Source organism: Gobio gobio, assembly GCF_949357685.1.
Source record: "Gobio gobio genome assembly, chromosome: 9".
NCBI classification, from domain to species: Eukaryota; Metazoa; Chordata; class Actinopteri; order Cypriniformes; family Gobionidae; genus Gobio; species Gobio gobio.
In genome coordinates, this window is record NC_137115.1 from 31245462 (window position 1) to 31271975 (window position 26514).

General features: G+C 37.8%; 1 protein-coding gene across 1 annotated transcript in view; it reads left to right on the forward strand.

Annotated features, from left to right (window-relative positions):
• Positions 1-26514, forward strand: part of LOC307131172 (cholinesterase-like) — an 81684-nt gene that overhangs the window by 46480 nt on the left and 8690 nt on the right. Inside the window, exons 2-3 of the mRNA XM_079824675.1 lie at positions 16937-18466; positions 24695-24852. Of these exons, the coding sequence (XP_079680801.1) occupies positions 16950-18466; positions 24695-24852 (1675 nt within the window). The 5' untranslated portion in view covers positions 16937-16949. The remainder of the gene's footprint in view (positions 1-16936; positions 18467-24694; positions 24853-26514) is intronic.

The window sequence follows — 26514 nt, forward strand, 5'->3', positions numbered from 1 at the left end:
TATCTGTCGCAAGAACTATTAACCCAAAACGAACACTAAACATTGGCTTTACTAGTAGCCAAATCAAACACAGAACCATGTTTAGCATGCCTGTAGATAAACAATACATAAAAGTTCTAATCAAAGAATCATTGACACTAATGCCAGGTTCGCTGTTGAGATTTTAACGTTAGTGTTTGTAACGATAGGTGTCCGGCGGATAACGTTAAGTATGAATGAGCATTTAACAGACTGGTTTGCAGAACAGCGTTGTCATTTGTTTACTTACTTGCTACAACGTACAATTAACAATAGGAACTATTACAGGAAATCACATCGACGAAAAATAAATCATAGCCTTTACAGGTTGTGGCCCGTAAACAGCTTCTTTTTTTTAAATCCATCTTTCAGGACAAGCCGTTGTGCGAATCCTTCATTGAACTCGCAAAGATTGTGGAAGCTTTCCTCCGTGAAATGTGCAGCGGGAGCCGCACGCGCCCGTCGTGCATCCACACACTGGCAGTGTTTGTCTCGCGCAGCTGAACCGCGGCTCGTGTATTGCAAATACAGATGAATATTGTCCATTATGTCACATTTTCCAGTCTTCTCCTCCGACCCCTGTCTGTCTCGTGCTTTGATTTATGATGGGCAGCATATATCTGCTGCAAATGCGACCTGTTCCCCTCTGTCTCATACACACAAGCATATAACATGCTGTATGTTAAACCCACTGCAACGCACCCCCGTCCCTAGGAAGGCTGAACAAAGCAAGTACCCCAGACCTGCAATCCGGATGAAAATAACAGCGTTTCGTCGGCATTGCGGCAACAACACTCCAGCCTACTAACCACAACAAGGCAGCGATACAAAATGGCCTCAACCCCCCTTATTCTCGGAGGAGGGGTTTATGTAAATATTGGGGCTGGTGATGTCATCAACCCTGGAGGAATGTCTGTAGTCGCCTTCCGGCCATTTGCTGTAGTCCTTAGAAATTGATTTCTTTAAAAGCAAATATCTCCCTTTGCTTTAAACTTTGAACGTTGTAACTTTGCAGATGTTGTTTATGCTCAAGCAGCAACATTACACGCTAGCTAAAGTTAGAATAGTGAAATCGTGGTTTACCACCCCTTTAATGAAACACTGCTGTGTTGCTCGGAGACGATCAACGCTGTTCTGCTGTGGCTTTGTTTGGAACTCTTTTCGTCAAAACAGTGCAAAACGAGAAAATATTCTCCCAGGTCTAGTCTTCTCTTGTCCGTCACTGTCATCGCTCCTCCTGTTATGCATCCAAGCTCCTCCATGAGAATCAAGACCGGTGCTCTCAGGCCACCAGCCTCGCCCCGTTCTCACGGACCTTCTGTCTCGACTGCTTGCCACAAACTCGAACTGCAACATTTGGAAAAACAAGTGCAGAACGTGGAAAGAAGAGTGAAGAGGAAACCGCACAAGCTTACAAAAAAAATTAAATATGAGCTGAAAATGTGCAAAATGCAGAGTAATAAAACCATGGAAAACTATTTTTAAGAACACATAGGCCTACACATAAGTTTAAAATGTGTGCAATATAATTTTTGTTTAAAGTTTTGATTCATGCTTGCTATTTTTTTAAATACACTTTTATTTTTTGATTCCCGCTTATTATATTTTGATCTGTGACCGCATTGTTTGCTATTCTGATCATTTTGCATAATTTTTTATTCAGTGTGTGCAACACATATTTTACATGTGTTTTAAAATTTTTGAATTCTGTGGCCGCAGTACTTTAGGGGGAAAATTTATCCCATATGAAATGCCCATTTATCATGATCCAATCAATTCCCAATTGTGTTAAATTTGGCCCTACAATTTTTTTTTAAATTCGTGTTGAATATCCTTTTACACTTGAAAATGTGTCACCATAGAAGTGAAATGGGTTTTGAATGTCATTTCATGTTTACTTTAAACCAAATGTCCAAATGTTCGGATTGGCCTTTGTAAAGGTATAGTACTTGTCTTAAGAACTGCAACAAAAGTCCCACACGCTGTCCTCTTGGGTCTCATTGAGATCCGCTTCAGAGGATTCTGACAACTCAACCCAAATGTCTGATTTCTCTTTGACAAAGGTTAAAAAAAAGAAGGGGAAAAAAAACTGTGCAAGATGAGACAAAGATATGAGTGAAAAGGGAAACAAACTTGTCTGAAGGTTTGGTCTAAAGGGACAAAATGAAAAAGGGAAGGAGAGAGTCTTATCTTCTCAATTCAACCTGCAGACACAAGAGATTTGCTGTTGTCTTTCTGCATTGTCAGTCAGATAAAGTGCTGCAGATCTTTGGGGATCTCCTGACATTAAACATGCCATTTACATGAACCTGGCGCCAATGTTATGATGCTGCTGTCGGATGGATAAAACCATCATTAGTTCCCTCACTGATATCTCCCACAAGCCATCTCATGCTTTTTGTGCTTTGACCCCTGCTCCTCTCTTTATCTCTATTGCAGTCTTTCTGGTTATTTTCTTCTGAGACCTTAAGGTATATAAAAAAAATTAAAAAAAAAGTCTTACAAAGACATTTTGGCAAATTATCTTCTAAATGTTGATTGAAAAGGCAGCATTTCTTGCCAAGGTTTTTCTGTCTCTAATGCATTGTTTTTCACATGATTTGTGTTTGATTTGTTAGATCAGTCAGGCATTAAATCGACAAACTAACATTCTGTGGGTTCTGTTACGGACTAAATTGAGGCATAGTCCTTTGTCCTTTTGTTCGGTTCGGCTCCTCAGTAGGCAAAGACCTCCTACGGCCAAACCCTACTGTTTTCTTTGATTTAGAAATTAGAGTAATCTTCTGTGAACCATTAATGTTAATACATTAATCAAAGTTCATTCAAAGCAATCTTAATCTACAAGTAAAATCAAATCGTTATTGGTGCAGATTATTATTATTACTAGTATCTCCTAACCTTAAATATTTGGTTCAATGACATATAAGGATTTTCAACTGGCCAATTTTAAAATACAAAAAATAATATCTATTGCAATTGTTCAAACATTAAGAATGTTGTGAACACAAAAATTCATATTAATTTAAGTGATTTTACTGTTTTTGTTTTTTTCTCATCTAGATGAATTGGCCGGAGCCTTAAAAAATGTAATGTGGTGCGACCGTGATTTATCTTAAAATTAATTTATTTCCTTAACATTCTTAACATTTTTTTTTTTACAAGTTCTCAGTAATTAAAGTGTTTATAAACAAAGTATTTGCAGTTTTTGCAAAAGATGATCTCACATTTTTGTTTTTCAGTGATTCCTATTTCAGCCACAGAAATTAGATATTTTATTTTTTAACTTAACCCATAAGAACCCGGACCAATTTATCCTTATAGGAAAATTATGGGGCATATAAAACAGGCTTAATGGAGCTCTTGTAACATGTTTCTGCAGTTGTTTTTGAAATACAACCCCTCCTTGTGGAAGATCTGTAATTTTACACATATGTGACATTGGGCGTTTATGATACATTTTTTATGTTACATATATGTCACATTGGGCATTTATGTCTCAGTTTAAAAAAAAAAAAAACATTTAATATTTTTTTTGCTAAATAGCATTTTTTTTCAGTTTCTTTTCTTTTCCACAACATTTATCAAAATATGCATATTATTAAAAAATTATTAACAAAACAACATAGATGGATCTTCCAACACTTATCCCCTGCTTGCTGATTTTAAGAATCATTGTTGTCAGTTAAATGTAGACATGCTAGTAGAGTCTGAAAACAGTTGCGTAACATTTTGTCAGCCACCATGGTATGTCATTTTGTCATTTTCCCAAGTATGCATGTTTTCCTGACATTTGGTGAAGATCATGCGCAGATCAATACCAATCAATATTTCAATTATATTAAACAGTGCTGTTAACATTTTGAGTCCCAGACTTTATATAAAACAGAAAATATATAACACTAAAAATTATTGAATCTGCTAAATTAATTGAGCAGCTCATTAATATTTTTCTTAATATGACAAATAAATAACATCAAAATTCCACCAACTGTTGTAAGGTTAACAGCCCGATGTGACACATGTGTCACCACTGTTTTAAGGTTAACAGCCCGATGTGACACATGTGTCACCACTGTTTTAAGGTTAACAGCCCGATGTGACATATATGTCACCACAATATTTTCGTAACTTGTTTTATATCAATTTGTTTAAGAAATGTATTAAAATCAGGTTAAGTGTAATCTATGATAAGTTATTAAAATGTTAGAATTGTTGCATGGGTTGAAACATACCTTTAGTAACAAAAACAGGCGTATTAAAAAATTGCTCACACTGCAACATGTGCTAAACAGACAGGCCACCATTTTGGAAATGTTGCCATGGCAACAAAAAAGGCACAAATTGTCACATGACTGAACCTGGGTGTTCCTTATATGTCACTTAGGGACTTCCTGAGTTGAAATTTAGGGATATTGCTTTAAAAAGACCTTTCCAGATAATCGCCAGTGTTTGTGACACCCGTGTCACTGTGGGTTCTTATGGTTGCACCACATGACATGAAGATCTGGAATATTATAAAAAAAAATCTATTTAAAGAGACCAATAAACAATACATTTCATACAAAAAAATAGATTTAAACCATATTTTATTCATTTCACACTCTAAAAAATGCTGGGTTAAAAACAACCCAAGTTGGGTTGAAAATTGCGATTGGGTTGTTTTAAGCAAACATTTTAACCCAACCACTGGGTTAAAACGACCCATTCACTGGGTTAAAACAACCCAATTGCTGGGTTAGTCCATTTTCAACCCAATTTGGGTTGTTTTTAACTCAGCATTTTTTAGAGTGCACATAATTGTTTTTAAAAGCATACAAATCAAATTGCAAACAAGTGCAACATTTCATTTAACTTGACAATGGAGACGATGGAAAACATTTTGATTTCATTTTGATCAGAACCATGTACAATCATGGAATAATGCCTTGTCATGAACAGTTTTAAAGAGCACCTATCATGGAATTTTGAAATTTACCTTTCATGTAGTGTGTAAAATAGATCTAAGTGAACAAAAACATCCTGCAAAGTTTGAAATATGACAGTGCACCGTATATATAGTTATTTTCTTTCAAAAGTAAGAGTCGACTCTGAGTCATTTTTAAGAATCGTTAGAAGACCGAAGCTTTTTCTCTGACTAGATTACGTCAACTTGTCAAGTTATTTGAATACGATACGCCCACTTATTGCGCTGCAAGATGCCAGTGAAAACTAGAAACTCGTTGGGCGGCAGTGGCTCGGTGGTTCATGTAGGTTGTCTACAAACCGGAAGGTTGGTGGTTCGATCCCCAGTTCCACCTGACCAAGTGTCGAGGTGTCCATGAGCAAGACACCTAACCCCAGCTGCTCCCGACGAGCTGGATGGCGCCTTGCATGGCTGACACCGCCGTCGGTGTGTGAATGGGGGAATGTGAGGCAAAATGTAAAGCGCTTTGGATGGCCGTAGGTCTGTTAAAAGCGCTATATAAATGCAGTCCATTTACCATTTTACCATTTAGAAAACATCCTGGCGACGAGACGCTGTGTTCTGAAGTGCGACTCAAAAGCAAACTTTTTTCATCTGCCCAAGGATGAGCATTTGAAGACTAAGTGGCTTGAAGACAAACCATACATCGTCGCGATTGTATGTTTATTAGTCTTCAAATGTCTCTATTTGCATGTTTCGCGATCTCAGGAAGCTTTTATTATGGACTTCTATTATGGCACATGGTATCTTCTTCGTCTGTCTGTACCATATATGGACTACATGTGCACAGAGCGCCCTCCGGCTGCCAGTGTGAATTGAAACCAACACATAAGAGACATCTGCGCATTTTGAGGAAGTATTGAATAAAAAATACTCCTCTGTTTAGAAATTTGACACAGAATTATGAGAATCTATCAATATTTCTCCTCATCTGCACACTTTTGAACTAAAAGCCCTGAGGGATGTTGATTTGTCGCGAGTCTTCGTGAGGAGAATAGAGGAGTTTTTTTATGAATGAGATCAGCTGAGGCTCATATTACAATCAAACGGTACCGACGCGGTTTTCATATTCATAACTCCTGACACATATTAACAAATTACTGTCACTATAAGACTTTGATGGGCGTTCCGTTTCCGAAAATATCTGCACAGACTATACCAATCACAACTGACTGGGTCATCGGACCGATCACCGCAGATTAGCGTCACGTAAAGGCGGGGTTTTGAAAAGTGAATCACTAAAGGAATCATTTGAGAATCGCTGTCAAAACAGGTAAAAATAAATGCATATTATATGAAAACTAAAGTCTTTTTTTGTCATTGCATGCATGCAAAACTGTTGTCGGGGACTTCTAAAACAATATTTGGAACATTTTAAATGCCATAATAGGTGCTCTTTAAGGAAATGCACATTTGTGACCCTGGAGCACAAAATAGTCATAAGTCGCACGGGTATATTTGTGGCAATAGCCAACAATACATTGTATGGGTCAAAATGATCAATTTTTCTTTTATGCCAAAAATCATTAGGATATTAATTATAAAAATCATGTTATATTTTTTACATTTCCTACAGTAACTATATCAAACATGTATTATTATTATTAGTAATATGCATTGATAAGGACTTCATTTGGACAACTTTAAAGCCGATTTTTCTCAGTATTTAGATTTTTTTTGCACCCGCAGATTCCATATTATTTTTAAATGGTTGTCTCAGCCATATATTGTCCTATCCTAACAAACCATAAATCAATGGAAAGATTATTGCTACAGCTTTTAGATGATGTATAAATCTTTTTTTTATTTTTATGGACCCTTATGATTGGTTTTGTGGACCAGGTCACATTTGTGGCCTTGTTGTAAACAAACATTTAATTAAACTTGACGATCATCATGGTGCTGATGGGTATTTGGAACACCTGCGTGAAAGTGCGTGACATGGCATTAACTGCAGGCATTTCTTTAAACCCAGTTATTTCTGAATTTTGCCCAATCTTGGCTGCTCAATTTAGAGTAGCGGGAGGTTGCTGGCTCGGGTTTACTTTGGACCAAAGATGGATGACAGCAGATGATCATGTTAACAGAAAAATACATTTCCACCAGGTAATGAAAAACACACAAGAGCAATTCCATGTTGCTTTATTTATAGTTTTCATTTAAAAAAAATTTTTAACACACCTTCCTCTTCTCTTGGCAAGATACTTTGCTCTTGCTGCAGGGTCAGAGTTAACACGCTGCCTATGGCAAGCGTTTTTTTCTTTGCTTGGCAGTGGCATCTTGTAAAATAGACATAAATAGTTATGAATAAATAAATAAATAATAAATTACTAATAAATGCATAATTACAAAAAAAAATGAATGCTCTAAGTTATTTTTTTGTATTTTTCTCATAGTGTACACAGATTAAAAATAAACCTTCTGAAATGTTTGTAAATTACCCAAATTGGATAAAAATCTATTCCAAATAATACTACAATAAAGTACTTTATGTATATAAACCATCATTTGAATATAAAAGCACAAAAACTGCCAATCTAGGACATATCTATCGTGGAAAACACTCAGCAGTGGTCGCAACACATTATATTTTTAAACTCACTCAAAATGTACAGGCATAGAATTGGCCACCTAAACAAAACAAGCTAGATTCCCCCAAAAGGTCACTATGAAATTTATAATAACTATATATATTTGTAGAAATAACGTAATATATATTTTTTTTTTAGGTCGCACCATGTGATATCCAAATGTGGTAACTACATACCAGCTGTTAAAATGTTGTTTTTTTTTTTTTTTTGCGAGGGAGTTACCAAACCTATTGCTGCTTCAATTGGTCATTGGAAAATTGGCATATGATGCAACCTCCTGTCTCTGAATTGATTTTCAACATAAAGTCCAAAAATTCATCATTAGACAAAGTTTGTTTGTATATTATGAAAAAAAAAATGCTTTGCAATTTTGTGCTGGATTATAAAACACTTTGGATATCATGCCAAATAGTAAAGAACATTGTTTTGAATAAATTTAGAGTAATTTCAAAGATGTTTCCAAAACGGTCGCACTACATTATATTTTGACACTTTAAAGGGATGGTTCACCCAAAAATGAAAATTTTGTCATCATTTACTTACCCTCAAGTTGTTCCAAACCTGAATGAGTTTCTTTGTTCTGCTGAACACAAAAGAAGATATTTTGAAGAATAATGTTTCTAACAGAGCAACCATTGACTACCATAGTATTTTTTTCCCTACTATGGTAGTCAATGGTTGCTCTATCTGCTTGGTTACAAATAGTGTTCGACCGATATATCGGCCGGCCGATATATGCGTTTTTTACGTGTATCGGCATTGGCCGATACAAGGCTGCTGCGTTCGCCGATATTTTTTGCCCGGGATTATTTACAGACAGGCGTCCACAGGCAGCTCTGTGCTGCTGCAGTTCATGCACTGCCCCTCCCCCACTAGCAGAGCTGGAATCTCTTCAAGACAACGATAAGTTTTAAACTTTCAAAGCATCTTTTAACTGTTTGACTTAATTGAAATATTGCCATACACTTTGAAAGTGGAAACACGTTGCTCTATATGTGCTTGCAACTGTAGCTAAGCAAGTTTGTGCGTCCAAATGGAAAACGCAAATGTTGAATGTCTCGTCTATAAAACTGCTTGCCATTGTATTTAGGGAGCTGCAAATAGCTAAGCTGTAGGCTATTCGTATGCATACGTTAGCTGTTACGAACACTGGTCATAGGATTAAGTAATGCAAACGTTGTTCTGTGGTATTTATGGGAGTTTTATTCAGCGACCACACGGCTGCGGTGTCTCTCTCCAGTGTTTCCCACACATAGACTAAGGCTGCGTTCACACTGCAGGCTGAAACGACCCAATTCCGATTTTTTTGCCCTTATGCGACCTGTATCTGATCTTTTCATGACAGTCTGAAAGACACAGATTCGATCTTTTCAAATGCGACCCAGGCCACTTGGGTATGTGGTCCAAATCCGATACATATCCGATCTTTTGAAATGCGTCTTCAGTCTGAACTGCCAGGTCACATGTATCCGACCCGCACGTCTTTGATATGCGACAAACGTCATCATTGTACGTTGAATGCACAAGAAATAGTTGCTAACCGCCAATAAAAGAAGAAGTACGCACCTGTTGCTAGCCAATACACTCCAATTTTTTCAAAAAATCGGAATTGAGCATTAAGCCCTGCAGTGTGAACGCAGCCTAATTTGCGGCGATGCGCCACAGAATCAACACCGGCCGCCACACATATTGCGTTTTTGGCAGCCGCCAAATCTATTTTTTTATCAGGCTAAAGCCTTATTTGATCAGTAAGTGGTATAGAAACTAGGGGTGGGGCAAAAAATCGATATGCCGATTTATCGCGATATTTCCGGCCGCGAGACGTTATCGATACTCTGGCTCCAAGTATCGATATTTTTAAAAACTGAATATTTAAATTAATGTCTACACTTTGGCTTACCGGAGTGGCAGTACCCCCAGACTTCCTGTGGTGGCGGCGTGGCACTTCCCAGATTGCAGATGATCAGATGAACGGAACAGTGAAGAAGAAATACGAGCGCAATGGCTGGCCGACAAAAAAAAAATCACAAATGCACCCGCGTCTTTTAAATCAAAAGTTTGGGTCCATTTTGGATTTTGTAGTGACGATACAAAAAAAGCTCACTAAAGACTATGTAATCGGCAAGAACTGTCTCGGAAAAATAAAATACAATGGCAACACAACCAACATGCATTCCCACCTCGTGCGCCATCAGTGAATCAGCCTACGCTGGATGACATTTGTATGGCAAAGCTACCTTTTTTGATAGAACTGCTTGTGCTTGGTGTGTTACCACAATTATCTGTGTGCTTCCTCAGCGATAAAGTTTAACATTCGCGGTTATCTTTTCTTCAACTCCTCGGGATCCATCTCGACTGCAGTGCAGGCAGATCGCTCGCGCGGTTGTGATTCTCCTGGGAGAGCGCGCGCCGCGCGGCCACAAATAAACTGATATGGATTTGAAATTATTTTATCAACTTAAAATACAGGCATATTTTTGTAGATCTGTTCCTAAAAATATGCATATATGTTTTAGGAACACATCTACAATATACATGCGCATATATATATATATATTCGTTTGCACGTGACTGTTTAAAACCCGTGTTTAGACCCGTGTTTCTCCCTTGTCCTACCTGACCTGCACCCGTATCCGATACACTAGGATGTTTTTCACCCGTGCAGGACTCTGACAGTGTACATGTTTAAAAGACAAGTTTATTATTGTACCGCTTGGTACTCAAATGTGACCATATTTTATTATATAAGGTTTTATACTGGGTGTATTTTTGTACATTTTTAGTAATGTGTGCATTTTGTAATTTCTAAATATGAAATGTTGCTGCTATGAATAAGTTAATGATGTGACCTTTCTTTATTATAAATAATTTAGTCACAGAAACTGTTCTCTCATGGCTGTTTGATAGCTTTATATGCACTTACTGTACTTTAATGCTATTTCAAAAAAGATGAAGTTTTAATAAATTAAATACATGATCATATGACTTTTTTGATGCTTTTTTTTCCATTTACAAAATGATATCGTGATATATCGTGGGTGATTTTCTTCCAATATATCGTCTGTCACAGAATCGCTGGTATCGTGATATATCGTTATCGTGGGCAAAATATCGTGATATTATCGTATCGTGTGTTGACCTGTGATTCCCACCCCTAATAGAAACTACTGCGCTTGTGACAGGCGGTCGCATGTGTGTTGCTGAGAGAGAACGAGCAGAGAGCAGTGAAGACGGTGAGTGAACGCGCGCGGCTGGAGGAGGGGCAGCATGCGTTCACTCACCGTCTTCAAACTGTCTTGCTCTCTCTCCCTTGCGCATATTAATCAAAATCAATTGAGAATTGACACGATGGTAAAAGGTCGGAAGACCGAAGTTTCACGTGGAGCACTGGGAGATTTTTTCGTGAATTACCGCTGGTATTGCTCTATAAGAGGTTAAGTTAAGTGCACCTAAGCATTAAATGACTAGGTTGTAAATAGTTACTTTTAAAATTAAGTATAGTACAGTCATTGTGCACTTTATTATGCTGCTTGCTTGTTGCTACTCTGTGCAATAGTGTAATTATTTTATTTATGCTTAAATATTTATTTTCAGAATTTTAATTATGCTTAAATATTTATTTTCAGAATGTATTTTCAGCACTGAGCTCTTTTTTTACTTGTTCTACCTTAACTGTTTTTACTATTTGTTAAATATCGTTTTTTTTTTTTGTACAATAAATGTTCCTTTTTTAAATTGAGACTTGTAACATTGTTATCATCATGATCATTGTGTCATTTTTATGATGTAAATTGAGGGGACAAAAGCAGAATCGGCTCCAAATATCGGCTCAAGAAAATTGGCAGCCCGTATCGGTCATCGGCTAAGGCTGATGAAAAGAATCGGTATCGGCATCGGCACTAAAAAATCTGTATCGGTCGAACCCTAGTTACAAAGATTCTTCAAAATATTTTCTTTTGTGTTCAGCAGAACAAAGAAACTCATACAGGTTTGGAACAACTTGAGGGTGAGTAAATGATGACAAAATTTTCATTTTTGGGTGAACTATCCCTTTAAATAACAGAAAAATTACAAATAACTAATGTTTTTTGAAAAATTAAAGTGAGCACATACATGGGAGAGGTACTACATATATATATATTAGGGATGCCACAATTCTCAATATAATATTGAACCGTTCGGTACGGCCTTCATGGTTCAATACGCGCTTGTGAATTGCGTTTTTTTCGGTTTCGCATTTAATTAATAATTTTTCTACAAATTCTATAATTTGCCTCCATCCCAATATACTGAACAACGCGACATACATTCACATCACACGTTAGTGGTAGAGTTATACTCACGGAACACTATAGTTAGTCACAATCACTAAAGTTCATTATTTGCATTATGTTTCATTGTGTTTTACAGCCTTGCCGGTTTCATTCGCGTGCGCGGTTTTAACATGCGCTTTTCAGAGCGCGCACACTAAAAGCCTGTCAAACACGTGATAACTGGATTCGTCTTACTGTATTCGTCTTACTGCGCTAATACTGTCAAATACACACAAGGTTAACATAAACACAGTCGTGTCTGTATATTAGATGCACGCAGCAGGTCTTTAATTGACAGTGCAGTAGTGAACACGCGATTCTTAAAGGGACAGTTCACCTCTAAAATGATGTCATTATTTACTCACTCTAATATTGTTCCAAACCTGTATTCATTTCTCGATGACAGAATTTTCATTTTTGAGTGAAATATCCCTTTAATGTTAATACAACAACAAAAGACAGAGAAAATCCCTCACTGCTCTTGACTGAATAACTAATACAGCTTTAATAAGAATCAGTGTATATTTTATAGTGAAGTCTATGTAGTGTTTTATTTTTACATTCATTCATTCAATTTCATACTTAAATGCTGCTGTACAGCTCTGAGCTGCCAGTGTAAATCTTTATATATATTTATTTTATATTATCCAATACACTAGGAATGTGTACAAGGGTTTTTTTAAGTAAAGTTTTAAGTTTAAGGTTTTTCAATTCTTTTAAGTAAAATAAAGAAAGAGTATTGCAATAAAAAAGTATTTTTTCTCCTTAACCTCTTGCTGTTCCTGTCGCCTAAGAATAGAATAACAAAAAATGTATGTAGCAAGCCATCAGAACCGAACCGAACCGAACCGAAAACCGTGGTTAAAAACCGAGGTATGTATTGAACCGTGGACTAACTGTATTGTTGCATCCCTAATATATATGCCATCTTAATTATGCATTTAAACCAGTTTTTAACTGAAAAAAATTAGACCCATTGACCCATTTACACTACCAGCCCCAAACTTCACAAAGGTAAGATTTTTGAAAGAATTATTTTATACTCACCAAGGGCAAAGGCTGCATTTATTTGCAGCCTTTGCCCTTTGCAAAAATAATTACAACAGTAATATTGCAAAATGATATTGCAACTTAAAATAACTGTTCTCTATTTTAATATAATTTAAAAATGCAATTTATTCCTGTGATGCAAGACTGAATTTTTAACATCATTACTCCAGTCTTCAGTGCCACATGGTCCTTCAAAAATCATTCTAATATGCTGATTTGGTGCTCAAGAAGCATTTATGATTATCAGTAATCAGTGTTGAAAACATTGTGTTTCTGTGGATACCATGATTCAGTTTTTCCAGGATTCATTGAAAAGAATCAAAATATTTTTTTTAATGTTTTTTTATACAATATTAAAAACTTCTGTGACTTTTGATCCATTTAATGTCTTACAGAATACAAGTAGTAATTTCTTTAAAAAAATTTTTTTTAAAAATTACTAATCCCAAACTTTTGAACAGTAGTGTACACAAGCACATGCAATCCTTACTGCGCTGTTTGTTGAATGATACCTCAAATCATGCAGCTTGTTGAGGAGAGGTGTGCGATTACTTTTCTAAACCATCAGACTTTCGATTTTCACCTGGCCAAAAATAAATAGATGCAAAAATCCCATGGATTCCATAAATTAGCACATCTAGGGACCAGAACACCTTAGAGACTTTCGAAGTGGGCTTCTTTGAACACTAGCTTCAGAAAATGTTTAACAAAAATACGAGTTTTCTGTGATGTGTCTCAGTCTATAGCCCTATTCGGACGGTAGTTGTTTCTCGTGGGGTCAAGGTATTTTCGTCATTGACAGGGGCTAGTCAGTGATTTGATTGCCGTCTGAATCCAGAATTTCAATGTGTTTTTCTCCCACCACCCGTGTAAAAATCCCCTGGCCGAATTACCTACTGTTTTTTGACAAACACCAAGGTCGTGTTGTAATTGAATTGCTTTCCCAATCCATATCTCTGAGTTTTCAAGAATATATAATTTCAAAATTCACTTTTTATATCCTGTTTGACCACTGCAGAGCACGGAACGGTTGTGCTTCGCTTTTATTACTGAATTATTATATTTCATTATATTTCATTTCATGAGCAATATATTTCATCAACATTTGAAATGGGCCGTTATTACGGCAGCAATTATTTATGTTAAAATAACCAAGCAGCATTATGTTTACCTCATGTATATTATTAACTGTATTATTTCTGGTCATACTAAGCATATGACATTTTATTTACAGCATACAATCATGTTATTGATCACGTGAGCAGCGCGTTCCCATGTGCGCAGGATCTCAAAACTCGCTCCTCCACCGTGAATAAATCCCCATCCGAATGCTTGAGTTTTATCACTGAAGTGGCATGCGCATTTATTTTTACGGACTTCCACATGAGAAACAATTACCGTCCGAATAGGACTTTTGTCAATTAAGTATTCAACATTTTACATGCTAGTCCAGAGAGACTAATACATTTTCAGATGCTCATATTGCTTTCTAAGATTTGAAAAAAGAAGGATTTTTAGTGTTTGTATTTGAGATTAGGAGGGTCTCCTTTCATCACAGCATCAAAGAAGAGGCAGAAGAAGAAATTCTCACCACTGTAAAAGACAGAAAAACTTTTTGGTTTTGAGAAAACAAACACTTTTACAAATGAATTTACCACATCATCAACAACAGTCCCGATGTGCCAACCCTGAAGCTGTCCTGTCACTCTTGAAGCTGCTCTGTACGGAGCGTTTTCTACTTAAGGAAAGTAGTTCTTCTCAATAACGTAGAAGCTCAGTCTTCTGGGTCAATCTGTCTAGTTCAGGCAGGCCATATTAATCAAGCAGGATTTACCCACTATCACAACAAGCAATCAGGGTGTCTAATTTTAGAAATTGAGATTTTTTTTTGCACTTGGAGCAGAGTAATCTGGAGAAGGGTTGAAGGGGTTGTTGGGTGTCTCATCATACTGAATGAGTCATAGAGAGCATTTTGATTGTCTGAGCTTTCCTCTCCATCTGGAGTAAGCTGAAACCGAGGTGTCATTAATAGCTGTCTGACTGTCTCTGCTGACTCCTGCCTTGCTTGTGTAGCCATGTAATGTCACAATATGCTGTTTTGTAACAGGGAAGATCCAACTTTTATCCAACCAAAAATATACTGTTGTGACGACATCATGCTTTGTTAACCCTGAATGACTTTGCGTTTTTATGTATTCTGGGTTCTGGAGACTCAAGAGGTTTGCGTACAAATTTTGAAATTAACTTAATTTTACCTGCATATGATTTCAGTATGTTAATTTAACCTAGTTAAAAACCTGTAAAAAGCTGTATTTGTTTTTTTTTAAGCAGAAATTTGCTTTTCAAAACTGACTGGTATTCATTGTAGTATTTTTGCTTCTCTTTGATGTCACTTTTGAGGATCTTACACTGTAAAAAATGTAAGGCCTCTCCAATTCAAAATTTTCTAGTGACCGATCACATCTAAATTTTTTAATTGGCCACATTGAATTTATGTGAATTGAATTGTATCCATTGTGGCAACAGTCTGTTAACATGAGCTCAATTAGAAATAATATGTTGAGCCAATGGAAAAATGTAATTTATCAATACTGTAAAAAATTTAAGGCCTCTCCAATTCAACATTTTCTAGTGACTGATCACATCTACATTTTTCAGTTGGCCAAATTGAATTTCTGTGAATTGATACAATTTAATTCACAGAAATTCAATTTGACCAACTAAAAAAAAACTAGAACATTTTAAATTGGAGAAATGTTTTACAGTGAAACTGTGAGGTTGGTCCAATTATATATTTTAAATTGTAGCGATAATTGTTTATTTCTCACTGTCCCAAAAGACAAAAATGACTAAAAATATAAATACAAAATGAACACTGACAACAGGGTTGACATTTTATCAAATTACTTTATTAACAAGTCAATTCCAACACAGGATATTTGGTGAAAATACCTTATTTTCAATAAGGAAAAACTCTGAATATTCAAGAAGTCTTCTGCATAACAGGATGTCTTAATGTGGTGAAGAAAACGCGGCACTGCATATAGGCTAAAAACCTGCATATAAAAATTAATGACAAAGCTCCCCTGCATCACATCTGGCAAATGACAGAACAGAAGATGCTTCATTATATATTGAGGATGAGACGAATGAATGGACAAATAAGAAAATCATGAGCTTGACATGTTTGATATAAAAAGGCAATAACTTAAGCCCTGAAAGAGGCCGACGCCAAATGCAATGTAATGGCACTGGGTCGCATGGCACACATATCACACAAATTACTTAATTTACTTATTACCTATTATTAGACATATAAGACATGAGGAAAATAAAACTATTGGCTACCATTAGAGTAAACAAGGTAAACGAGAACACACGCATGAAACCAATGAATGCATCAACTCGTGATTATACAAAATGTCTTTTAAACTTCATACTGGGTCATAAAGCAATAATTTCAGTGCTCAAAACTCACCAACGTCTTTGTGACGATGAATATCTCTATTCTCTTGGGAATGTCTGTTTCGGTCTTCAGCACCGGCTGGTTCGGCTCCGTTCGCGCTCAGCATTTGAAATCTCCACACAAACAGTTTTCTTCAAGCGCATTTTGCGCATGCGTATACCGTTTTTCGGACGTAGGACTTGTTCATCCAACATGGATTTTTCACTTCGAAAACTAATTTTTTTTTACAGTGTGGGGATAATTATTTGGAAGTCATTTATTGGGCCAATATGTAATGATCAATTTGCACAATTTTTCCCAAACATTTTTTTTTTACAATGTATGTTAACATCATTTATTTTTATTTAATATTATTTTTGTTGTATGGAGGGCAGTTTAGACATGTTATCAATGTGTTTATAATCTGTTCTTGTTAGATTCAAACAAATGGTTCAGTTTTAAGCATGTTGTTGTTGTTTAATATAGTCTGGAGTCTCTGAAAAAACATTTTGATGGCTGAAGCTCATTTTGATCTCCTTTTGATTTTATTCATCAGCCTTGAAGACACAATGATGGGCATTCGCATTAGATCTACTTTGCCAATTCTGGCTTTTTTGTTCTTCCAACTGGCAGCAGGGCAAGATGAACTGATCATTTCCACTGACAAAGGCAAAGTCAGAGGACTGAGGCTTCCTGTGCCGGGAAGTTCAGAGTACGTGGGTGCCTTCCTTGGGATCCCCTATGCCAAGCCTCCATTGGACCTGCTTCGATTCAAACGACCAGAGCCTGCTGAGGTGTGGAATGGGATACGATGTGCCACCCAGTATTCCAATTCCTGCGTCCAAGAACTGGATACATTGTACCAAGGGTTCCCTGGAGCTGAGATGTGGAATTCCAACACAAGGATTAGTGAAGACTGTCTGTACCTCAATGTCTGGACTCCCTCAATAAACCTAGCCAAACCCTTGGTCCCAGTTATGGTGTGGATCTATGGTGGAGGCTTTTCCGCAGGTACTGCCTCCCTGGATGTGTACGATGGTCGTTTCCTCAGCCAGTCGCAACAAGTTGTGGTGGTGTCCATGAACTACAGGGTAGGAGCATTGGGTTTCCTATCTCTACCTGAAAGTAAGAGCATTAAAGGTAATGCTGGTCTATTTGACCAACGCCTGGCTCTAAGCTGGGTGTCAAAAAACATTGCTGCTTTTGGGGGTGATCCGTCCTCCGTAACCTTATTTGGGGAGAGTGCTGGTGCTGGCTCTGTGGGACACCATTTGCTTTCGCAGGGCAGCCGTGGCCTGTTCACTCGTGCAATTCTCCAGAGTGGCAGTCCCAATGCCGTGTGGGCGACTGTGGAGCCAGCTCTGGCCTGGAACCGTTCTTTGACTCTGACTCAGCTTCTGAACTGCCCACTTGGACCGTCTGTTGATGAAATGGAGGCTTGCTTAAGAGCAGTTAAACCTGAGAAGATAGTCAGTCTTCAATTCAATGTCATTCCTGATCCCATGATAATAAGCGTGCCCTTTCCGCCAACAGTGGATGGAGAATTTCTCATAGACATGCCTAATGTCTTAATCCAGTCAGGACGTTTTCTGAAGACAGATGTTCTTTTAGGATTGAACAGAGATGAAGGGACATACTTCCTTGTATATGGGGCACCTGGATTTGGCATCCATAACCAGAGTCTTATCAGTCAAGACCAGTTTCTCACAGGTGTAACCTTGGGCCTCCCTGGTTTCAGTGACATAGCCAGAGAAGCGGCTGCTTTTCAGTATACTGATTGGACAGATGAGCAGAACAAGTCAAAAAAAAGAGAGGCCCTAGGCTGGTTGGTGGGCGACCACTATTTTACATGCCCCTTACTAGATTTTGCCCGTAGGTATGTTGAGAATGGTGGTAGTGCCCGGTTGTTCCTCTTTAACCATCGCTCCAGCTTTAACCCCTGGCCTCGATGGATGGGTGTAATGCACGGGGATGAGATCCCATTTGTTTTTGGGATTCCTCTAAACCAGACCTTTGGATTCTCAAATGAGGAAGAGGCCATGAGTAGGAGGATAATGGAGCATTGGGGCAACTTTGCTCGAAGTGGGTAAGTGTAAATCTGACACAATCTACCGCATGAGCTTATGTCTTTATTTACTCACTCTCATGTTGTTCCAAATACTTATTACTTTTTTCCCCTGCACTGTCAGAAAAATACATTTTGAAAAAAAAATCCTTTTAGGGTACAACTGCTAGAGCAGTACACTTTAATGGACAATTTTGTACCTTACCTACCCCTAAAAAAATGTATATTAATAATTTAGAGTACTAAACTTAAAGGGTTAGTTCACCCAAAAATGAAAATTCTGTCATTAATTACTTACCCTCATGTCGTTCGACACCCGTAAGACCTCCGTTCATCTTCGGAATACAAATTAAGATATTTTAGTTGAAATCTGATGGCTCTGAAAGGCCTCCATTGGCACAATGCACGGTTCACTCTCAAGACCCTTAAAAGGTACTAAAGACGTCATTACAAAGTCCGTCTCACTACAGTGGTTCATAAAATAACTTTATGAATCGGCGAGAATAGTTTTTGTGCGCAAAAAAACCCAAAATAACGACTTATATAGTGATGACAATTTCAAAACAAGGCCTCACGAAGCTTCGATGCATGAATCAGTGAGCTGAATCATTAGTTTGGATTGCCAAATTTCAGCAGTTTGGCGGTTTGACACGCGATCCGAATCATGATTCGACTCACTGATTCATAACGCTTCGAAGCTTCATGAGGCCGTGTTTTGAAATCGTCATCACTATATAAGTCGTTATTTAGGGTTTTTTTGCGCACAAAAACTATTCTCGCCGATTCATAAAGTTATTATAGAACCACTGTAGTGAGATGGACTTTGTAACAACGTCTTTAGTACCTTTTAAGGTTCTTGAGAGTGAACCGTGCATTGTGCCAATGGAGGCCTTTCAGAGCCATCAGTTTTCAACTAAAATATCTTAATTTGTGTTCCGAAGATGAACGGAGGTCTTACAGGTGTCGAACGACATGAGGGTAAGTAATTAATGACAGAATTTTAATTTTTAGGTGAACTAACCCTTTAAGGTACTCAGGGCTCCAGAGTGCGACTAAATGGTCGCATTTTGCGACTAAAATTTGAGAGTGTGCGACTGAATTTTACATCCAGTCGCACATGTGCGACCAGTAAATTTGCCTGCTGTTGGTACTGGAGAAATTAAGAAAATACACTTACTAATTATAATTGATAGACGTTATGTCTGGCAAATTCTATCTTTGCCAGCCGTTTCTATATGAGAGATAATATTAAACCATTTGTCCGTGATGCATTTTTGCCATTCGCAATCCAGAAGAGAGAGAAAGCGAGCGAGCTCTCTCACGTGGAGCTACAGCGAACACAACACCACAGTCTGCTTAATGAGTGACGATGGCCAAGAACTAAACAAAAGTTTAGTCTGCTTAAACTTTAGGGATGTGCTGTGATATTAATCTAATTTTATTTTCGATTTTGGCTGCCAAGAATTATAAAAAGATGGTATGAGGTAAAACTATTCCTATAGCCGTGTTCAGTCGAGCGTGACATCCTTCCCTTCACAGCTGCGCTGTCATTTCTCCTTAAACCTAAACTAAACGTCAGATTCAGTGATTGTTACTGCAGTCTATACTGTTGCTAAACTGCGGGATGTGTTTGATAATAAAGAGCTATTAAATGCACAATAATCCGCGCAAGTGACGCTGTTTCCAACTTAAAGGCGGCATGTGTGCTGCGAAATGGACCGACTTACACTTAATATTTTAGGCTTCATGTGCGCGTCTAAACCATCAAATAAACAACAAATAGCCGGTGTCAAAATGACTGGATTGGAGAGTAGTTATTTTAACAGTTTATATCTTAAATGTTAGGGGTTATATCTTAAGTTTGGAGAAATAGGAGAATATGATATTATTAGTTCTACATTCGATCGGTCTTAAAGGGGCAGCGTCTAATAAACCTGCTGACGATTGAGCCATTAATTCGAATGGAACAAAAGGCAAATAGAAAATATTCACATCTCTTGAATTAATAACTTTAGGTTTTATAAGCATTAATCTATCAATTTATACAGTGAAAACTATGCAGTGTTATTTTACATTTCATTACTTTATTAGATTTCTTTGTAGGTTTGTTCTTTACTGTAATATTAATGTTAGCAGACCTTCCGAATGCCAGCACACTGGTCCATTTACAAATAGATGTTTTATATTTTTGTTCAAACTTTGCGGTTTCTTTCGCTATAGATATTTTACTTTTCAGATTATAAAGCCATGTTAATTATGTTCTTAATTATGTTTTTTTTTTTTTTTAATAAAAAAAAATATATAAAGTATAATAAAAAGAACCGGTAAGAATACTGTTAAAGTACCGGATCGATAAGCAGTATCGGTAAGAGTAGTAATACCATTAAAACCTTAACGATACCGATCCCTATTAGTAATACAGTGAAAATTAGTAGATTTGGTTAGCATGTTGATTTACGGTGTGCGCCCCTAAAATTTCTGGTTGTGCCCCTAAAATTTTCAGTTGGGGGCCACTGTGCTCCTAGTGAAAAAAGTTAGTCTGGAGCCCTGGTACTACTATGAACCTTTTAGATGTAAATAAGGTACAAAGAGGTCCCTTTAAGCATACTCTCTGTGTGACAAGCTACAGGTACAGTTGTAGCACACTTTCTGATAGTGTGGAATATAAAAGGAAGTTGTTATTCTGTCTTGCATATATTCACATATTGCTTGTGCAGACACAACACGCCAGGTTTAATGTTGTCAATAATATCAAACATCAATGGCTGTTGCATGCCTTGTAAACAAAGTGTGAATTAGGGCTGGAACGAAATTTGTGTGGAATTTGTTGATTCTTTGCACTGTTAGCCAATGATGGTGGCTCCTGGGCATGCTGTAAATTAGCCGTTTTTACAAAAATATCAAGCCTGATCTAAAATGTGGAAATGTTTTAAACAGAGACAGAATAAAATGGTGCTTTGCACATACATGGCAAACCACAGCCGCACAACTTCTATGCAGGAGCATCTGAAAAGAAATAAAACATCCTGGGAGACTCTTACCTCAAAATGACTTGACAGTGACTATTACAGTGAAATTTTACACAGCACTAGAATACAGTTGTCATATAGCATACTATTTACGAGCTGCTGTGGCTGCAAGGTGCGGCTCAGACATACTCTCTGCAACCAGTTCCAAAGCACTTAATGCTTTTGTTGGTTATTTAAAAATCTAATGGATGAACTTGTGCCTCGATTGGACTCATTTATTTAATTGTGCTGTCAATCGTGGTAAAATTTCAGTTTTATGGACACAGACATTTTTGACATTGTTGCTATTGTTACCTCTATGATTCATTAGAATGTGGTTGTGACTTCAGCTGTTTGTTCATACAGCTGCATGAACATATTCAAGTAGCTACTTTAATTTTCTGACTGAACAAAATATTTGACATCCCAAAAAGTGACTGTGAATGCAGCCATAGTAAACACTTTTCTTAACTAGGCCTACACTGCATCATTAGGTAAATGTTCATACATAGATAAGTTACGGTTATTATTTATTGGTGAATTATTAGTTATAATTTATCAGTAAATTAACCAAAGGATTCAGAAAAGGGAAAGAGGAAATAAGTCATCGTTAGATTAATCGATTGAAAAAAAAATAGTTTGTTCCAGCCCTAATCTGAATTAGGCTTGAAAGCTACCTAGGACATTGTCAGTGAATGACGACTTAAATTTGGTTTGTTTAACACAAAAAAAACCCCTCATGTGACTTGTAACATATGACTTGTGGTGGTCAAAACATGGACTTCCCTTATGGTGCATTCACACCAGACACGAATGAAGCGAATAGATCGCGCTATTCGCACGTAGTTGGATGCTTGAACATGTCGAGTTTACATGCTTCATTCGCACGTGACATTCACTACACAACAAACGCGAATTCGCGTCATGGGAAGGGCTTCGTCTCGTTGCAAATTGGCTGACATGGATTGTTTTAAAATACGCAGAATAAGCTCAATTTGCTGGCTTTAACTAGCTTGTAGTCTCAATAGGGTGAATTCAGGGTGATTGGGACACTTTTTCCAAGTCCTCTCAATGGCAAAAAGTGTCCCAATCACCCTGAAATCACCCTATGTATAGCTCAAATTGAGTAAAGAGCATTTTTTACAACTTACCAGATTTTCCGACCTCCTCATTCACTTTCTTTCAAGCAAGATCCTTTTTATAACTGTTTCTATAAAGTACGAAGATGTATCGTACAGCTCCGGGTATCCACGTATGATTTTGTCCTCCTTGTTGTCACTACTAGAGCAAGCTCCTGATTGGTTAACGCGGCGCGAATATCCGCCAAAGTTCGCATCAAACGCTCAATTCGCGCAAATCGCGCCGCAGAATGTCTATTCGTGTCTTTGCATTGACTTAAAGGGTAACTAAACCCCTGCTCAGAGCTTAACTCCACCCACTGACAAATTTTGAAAAATGCTGGAAAAGTGGGCAGAGCCCAGCGGAGACAGAGGGACGAACCGAGGGCGGGGCTGAGCGGAGGGCGTGCACCTGAGACCCGCAGTAACGGGTTGATTGACAGCTGTCAGACTCGCGAGTCGCAGAGATGGAGAATGACTGGAGTGATGCCAGCTTTGCAACAGAGCGGTCATTTCTCCTACCTTCACCTGAAGTGGAGGAGGGTGGATTGTCTGTAGACACAAACCCAGAGCCTTATCATTGTGAGCCGCTGGCTCAAACTGCGTTAACTCCCGATGCAGACGATGCTAGTGAAGCAGCCGCGCAAGAGAACTGACCTAATCTATCTGCGTCCGCGGCAACCACTTGCGTGTCAGGGTTTGAAAGCGCGTCCCATGAATGAAAATTATCTGTACACATGACGGGCGGCAATAATATCGCAAGAAAAGCCTGACGTGTACTGACAACTGCATTATTTAACCGTATTTTCTTCAATACAATGTTAAAGCAAGTGTCAAGTGAGTTTCATTCATAATGTTTCTACACATGTAATTTGACAGTGCATACTGGAGTGAAGACGTTCTCATCATGTGATTGGGGGAAACATTTCTGAGGGCGTGGTGAGCTCGTGCTAGGGGCGCGGATAGTGAGCCGTTGGAGGTACCATCCTACGTCACGATGTACCACAACGTCCAACAGGAAAATTCAACTGAAGTAGCCACCGTTCAACCTTAAGAGGGCAGCACTTTGGCGGTTTTACACCATATTTTATAGAATTAAAACACTTTATACTCAAATGTCAAAACATTTACTCTAATCAATGAACAGCATTAATAAAGCCCCAGTATTACAGATCATTAACTAAAAAAAGTTGGTTTAGGGTTTAGTTACCCTTTAACATGTAAATCACTCGTGCGAAACGCTTCATTCGCGTCTGGTGTGAACGCACCATTAGGGTGCTCTTTTTGTCCCCTTTGAAGCATCTGATTTTCTGTCTTTCACTTTTTGGAAAAAAGTATTCTGGATATTTGTTTTCCACAGAACAGAAAAAAAAATTAAGTTGTAAGGTGTTGGAATGACACATTTTCTTTCTTGACTGAACTATTCTTTTAATACTGAGAATATCATACTTAAATTTGTATTTACAAGATTTCTATGTATTTGTATATATTTACTATAAACAGTGAGGGAATTGCTTCTATTTGTCTCTGAGAAAAGCATTAACCAGTGTAAATTTGGAGAAGTTTAATCCATAATATCTTGATGAGACATCAGCTTGCACTTTTTCAGTTGATGTGTAAAAAAACAAAACAAGTCTTGGTGATGCTGGCAGGCTAGTGTTGATTATCATCCTCATTTGTTTGGTATAAATTATGGAGAGGCAGAAACAGCTTTTATTGTGGCTGTGAGCAAGCTTAGTTTCTTTCAATTAACACTTCATTCACTTTTCACGCTGGAGGGGAATGACACGATGCTAATATATCAATGAACATGATCAGTAAGCAGGATCACAATAGAACACGCTGAAGTTAATCTTTTCCTGAAATGGGCAGATTCGCTTATGAAAAGTATCAGATGCAATTCCAGAAATGGCTTTTTTTGAAGTCTTTGCTTTGCTGGGATTGTGTATTAAGATTCAAAGCTACTTGTTTTAAAGGACTGCAAGGTGTTCTTTACAAGAGTGTGTAAACGTTGTAGCTATTAAGTCAGTTGTTGAGTTGTTTTGGGGCAGAAATGTATTGATGTAACTTGGCGCCATACATAAACTGACCTTTCGGTTGATTTTTCTGGCTTGATTTTTCAGGGATCCGAGTGTGGAGGGAGCAGATTGGCCGCCATTCACGCTGGAACATCAGCAGTATGTCACGCTTAACACTGGCCTGTCACAAACACTCCAGATGCTTAGAGCCCAGCAGTGCAAGTTCTGGGACAGTTTCCTGCCAAAATTGCAGTATGTCACAGGTGAGAGTCACAGAATGAGAACAACCGTCCACCCACACCACATAAACAAAGAAAATCATGACATGCTCGCTTCTGCTTGTCTCTTCAGCTCTGCCTGGCCAGCACATGTGTCACCGTCTAGTCTCTTGAGGACACCTGTAGTGTAGACCTGGCCAGCTAGTGGAGTTTAATGTGGGACTGGAGGTGGTTGAGTGTTTCAAAAGCACAGCAATTATTTACATTTACATTTTTGCATTTGGTAGATGCTATTATCCAAAGCAACTTGGATTGCATTAAATCCAAGATCATGGGTTTGAGTCTCAGCTCTTTGAGCTACATGAATGCTTGTAGATTATTAAACTATACAATTAGATTATTATAGATTATTATACTTTGATAACTATTTTAAAGGAACATGTCGACTTTTTGGGACTTTAGCTTATTCACCGTATCCCCTAGAGTTAGATAAGTCCATACATACCATTCTCATCTCCGTGCGTGCCATAACTCTGTCTGACGCACCCACCGCTAGCTTAGTTTAGCACAAAGACTGGAGGTAAATTACTGCTATGAAATCGGCCTAGAAAATCGCAACTTTTACTTTTCTGTCGGTCTTAGTACACGATGTAACTATACACATCACAACTTGTAAAAAGGAAAATGTTGGCATTATTTTGTCACTTATTGAGCAGTAGGATAGCTGGAGCCATTTACCTCCAGTCTTTGTGCTAAACTAAGCTAGCGGTAGGTGTGTCAGACAGAGTTATGGCACGCACAGAGATGAGAATTGTATGTATGGACTTATCTAACTCTGGGGGATACGGTGAATAAGTTAAAGTTCCAAAAAGTCGGCATGTTCCTTTAATCTACTTTTATATTTTTTACACATTTAAAGGGGTCATGAACTGGCTTTTCACTTTTTTTATAGTGTTGTCTGAGGTCAACTAATGCCGTTTGCATGGTTTTTACATTCAAAAACATCATAATGAATAAGTAATAGGCTATTTTCTACCCTGATTTTGAGCCTCTCTCATGGAACGCTCCGTTTTAATGGTCATGCACTGAAGACTTGGAAGTAAACCCGATCGGTGGATACATAACCGCGAACCGTGCATCACTGCAGAGTTAGACAAATCAAAGCATGATCAAAACTTCCGCAATTGTATTTTTCCTTCAAATGTCAAGTCAAGAGTGTGAACAGCCCACATCAAGAAAGGAATGTTATTTCACTATTTAAGATTCACCGGCCTGCCGACGGGCTTATGTTTTGGTAGCCCCAGGGACGTTGGGCTTTGCGAGCCCTGTCCCATACTTGTTCTAGTCGGAACCTGAATCGCAGCACAATGAACCAATAACACCTCAAATAAATGATTCTTCAGCCTGTGACAGAGTGCTAAGTTATGTTCAGTTAGACACGTACACATAATCAAGATATCAAGCGATCTGCAACAATGCATTACTATCACATGTAAAAAATGTTTTTAATGAAATGAAGGAACAAACGTGCAATGTCTTCCCCACGTGAGCTGGATCTTCATTAAAAATAAAGTTCAACCATGCATTCCTAATATTAGAATCCGAAGGAAGCTTATGCAGCTACTGTGTTCTTCCACAACCAGGCACAGCCCAATATCTTGCTATCTTCGGCATGTTTACTGCTTGGTAGCGCGATCCATTTAGCTC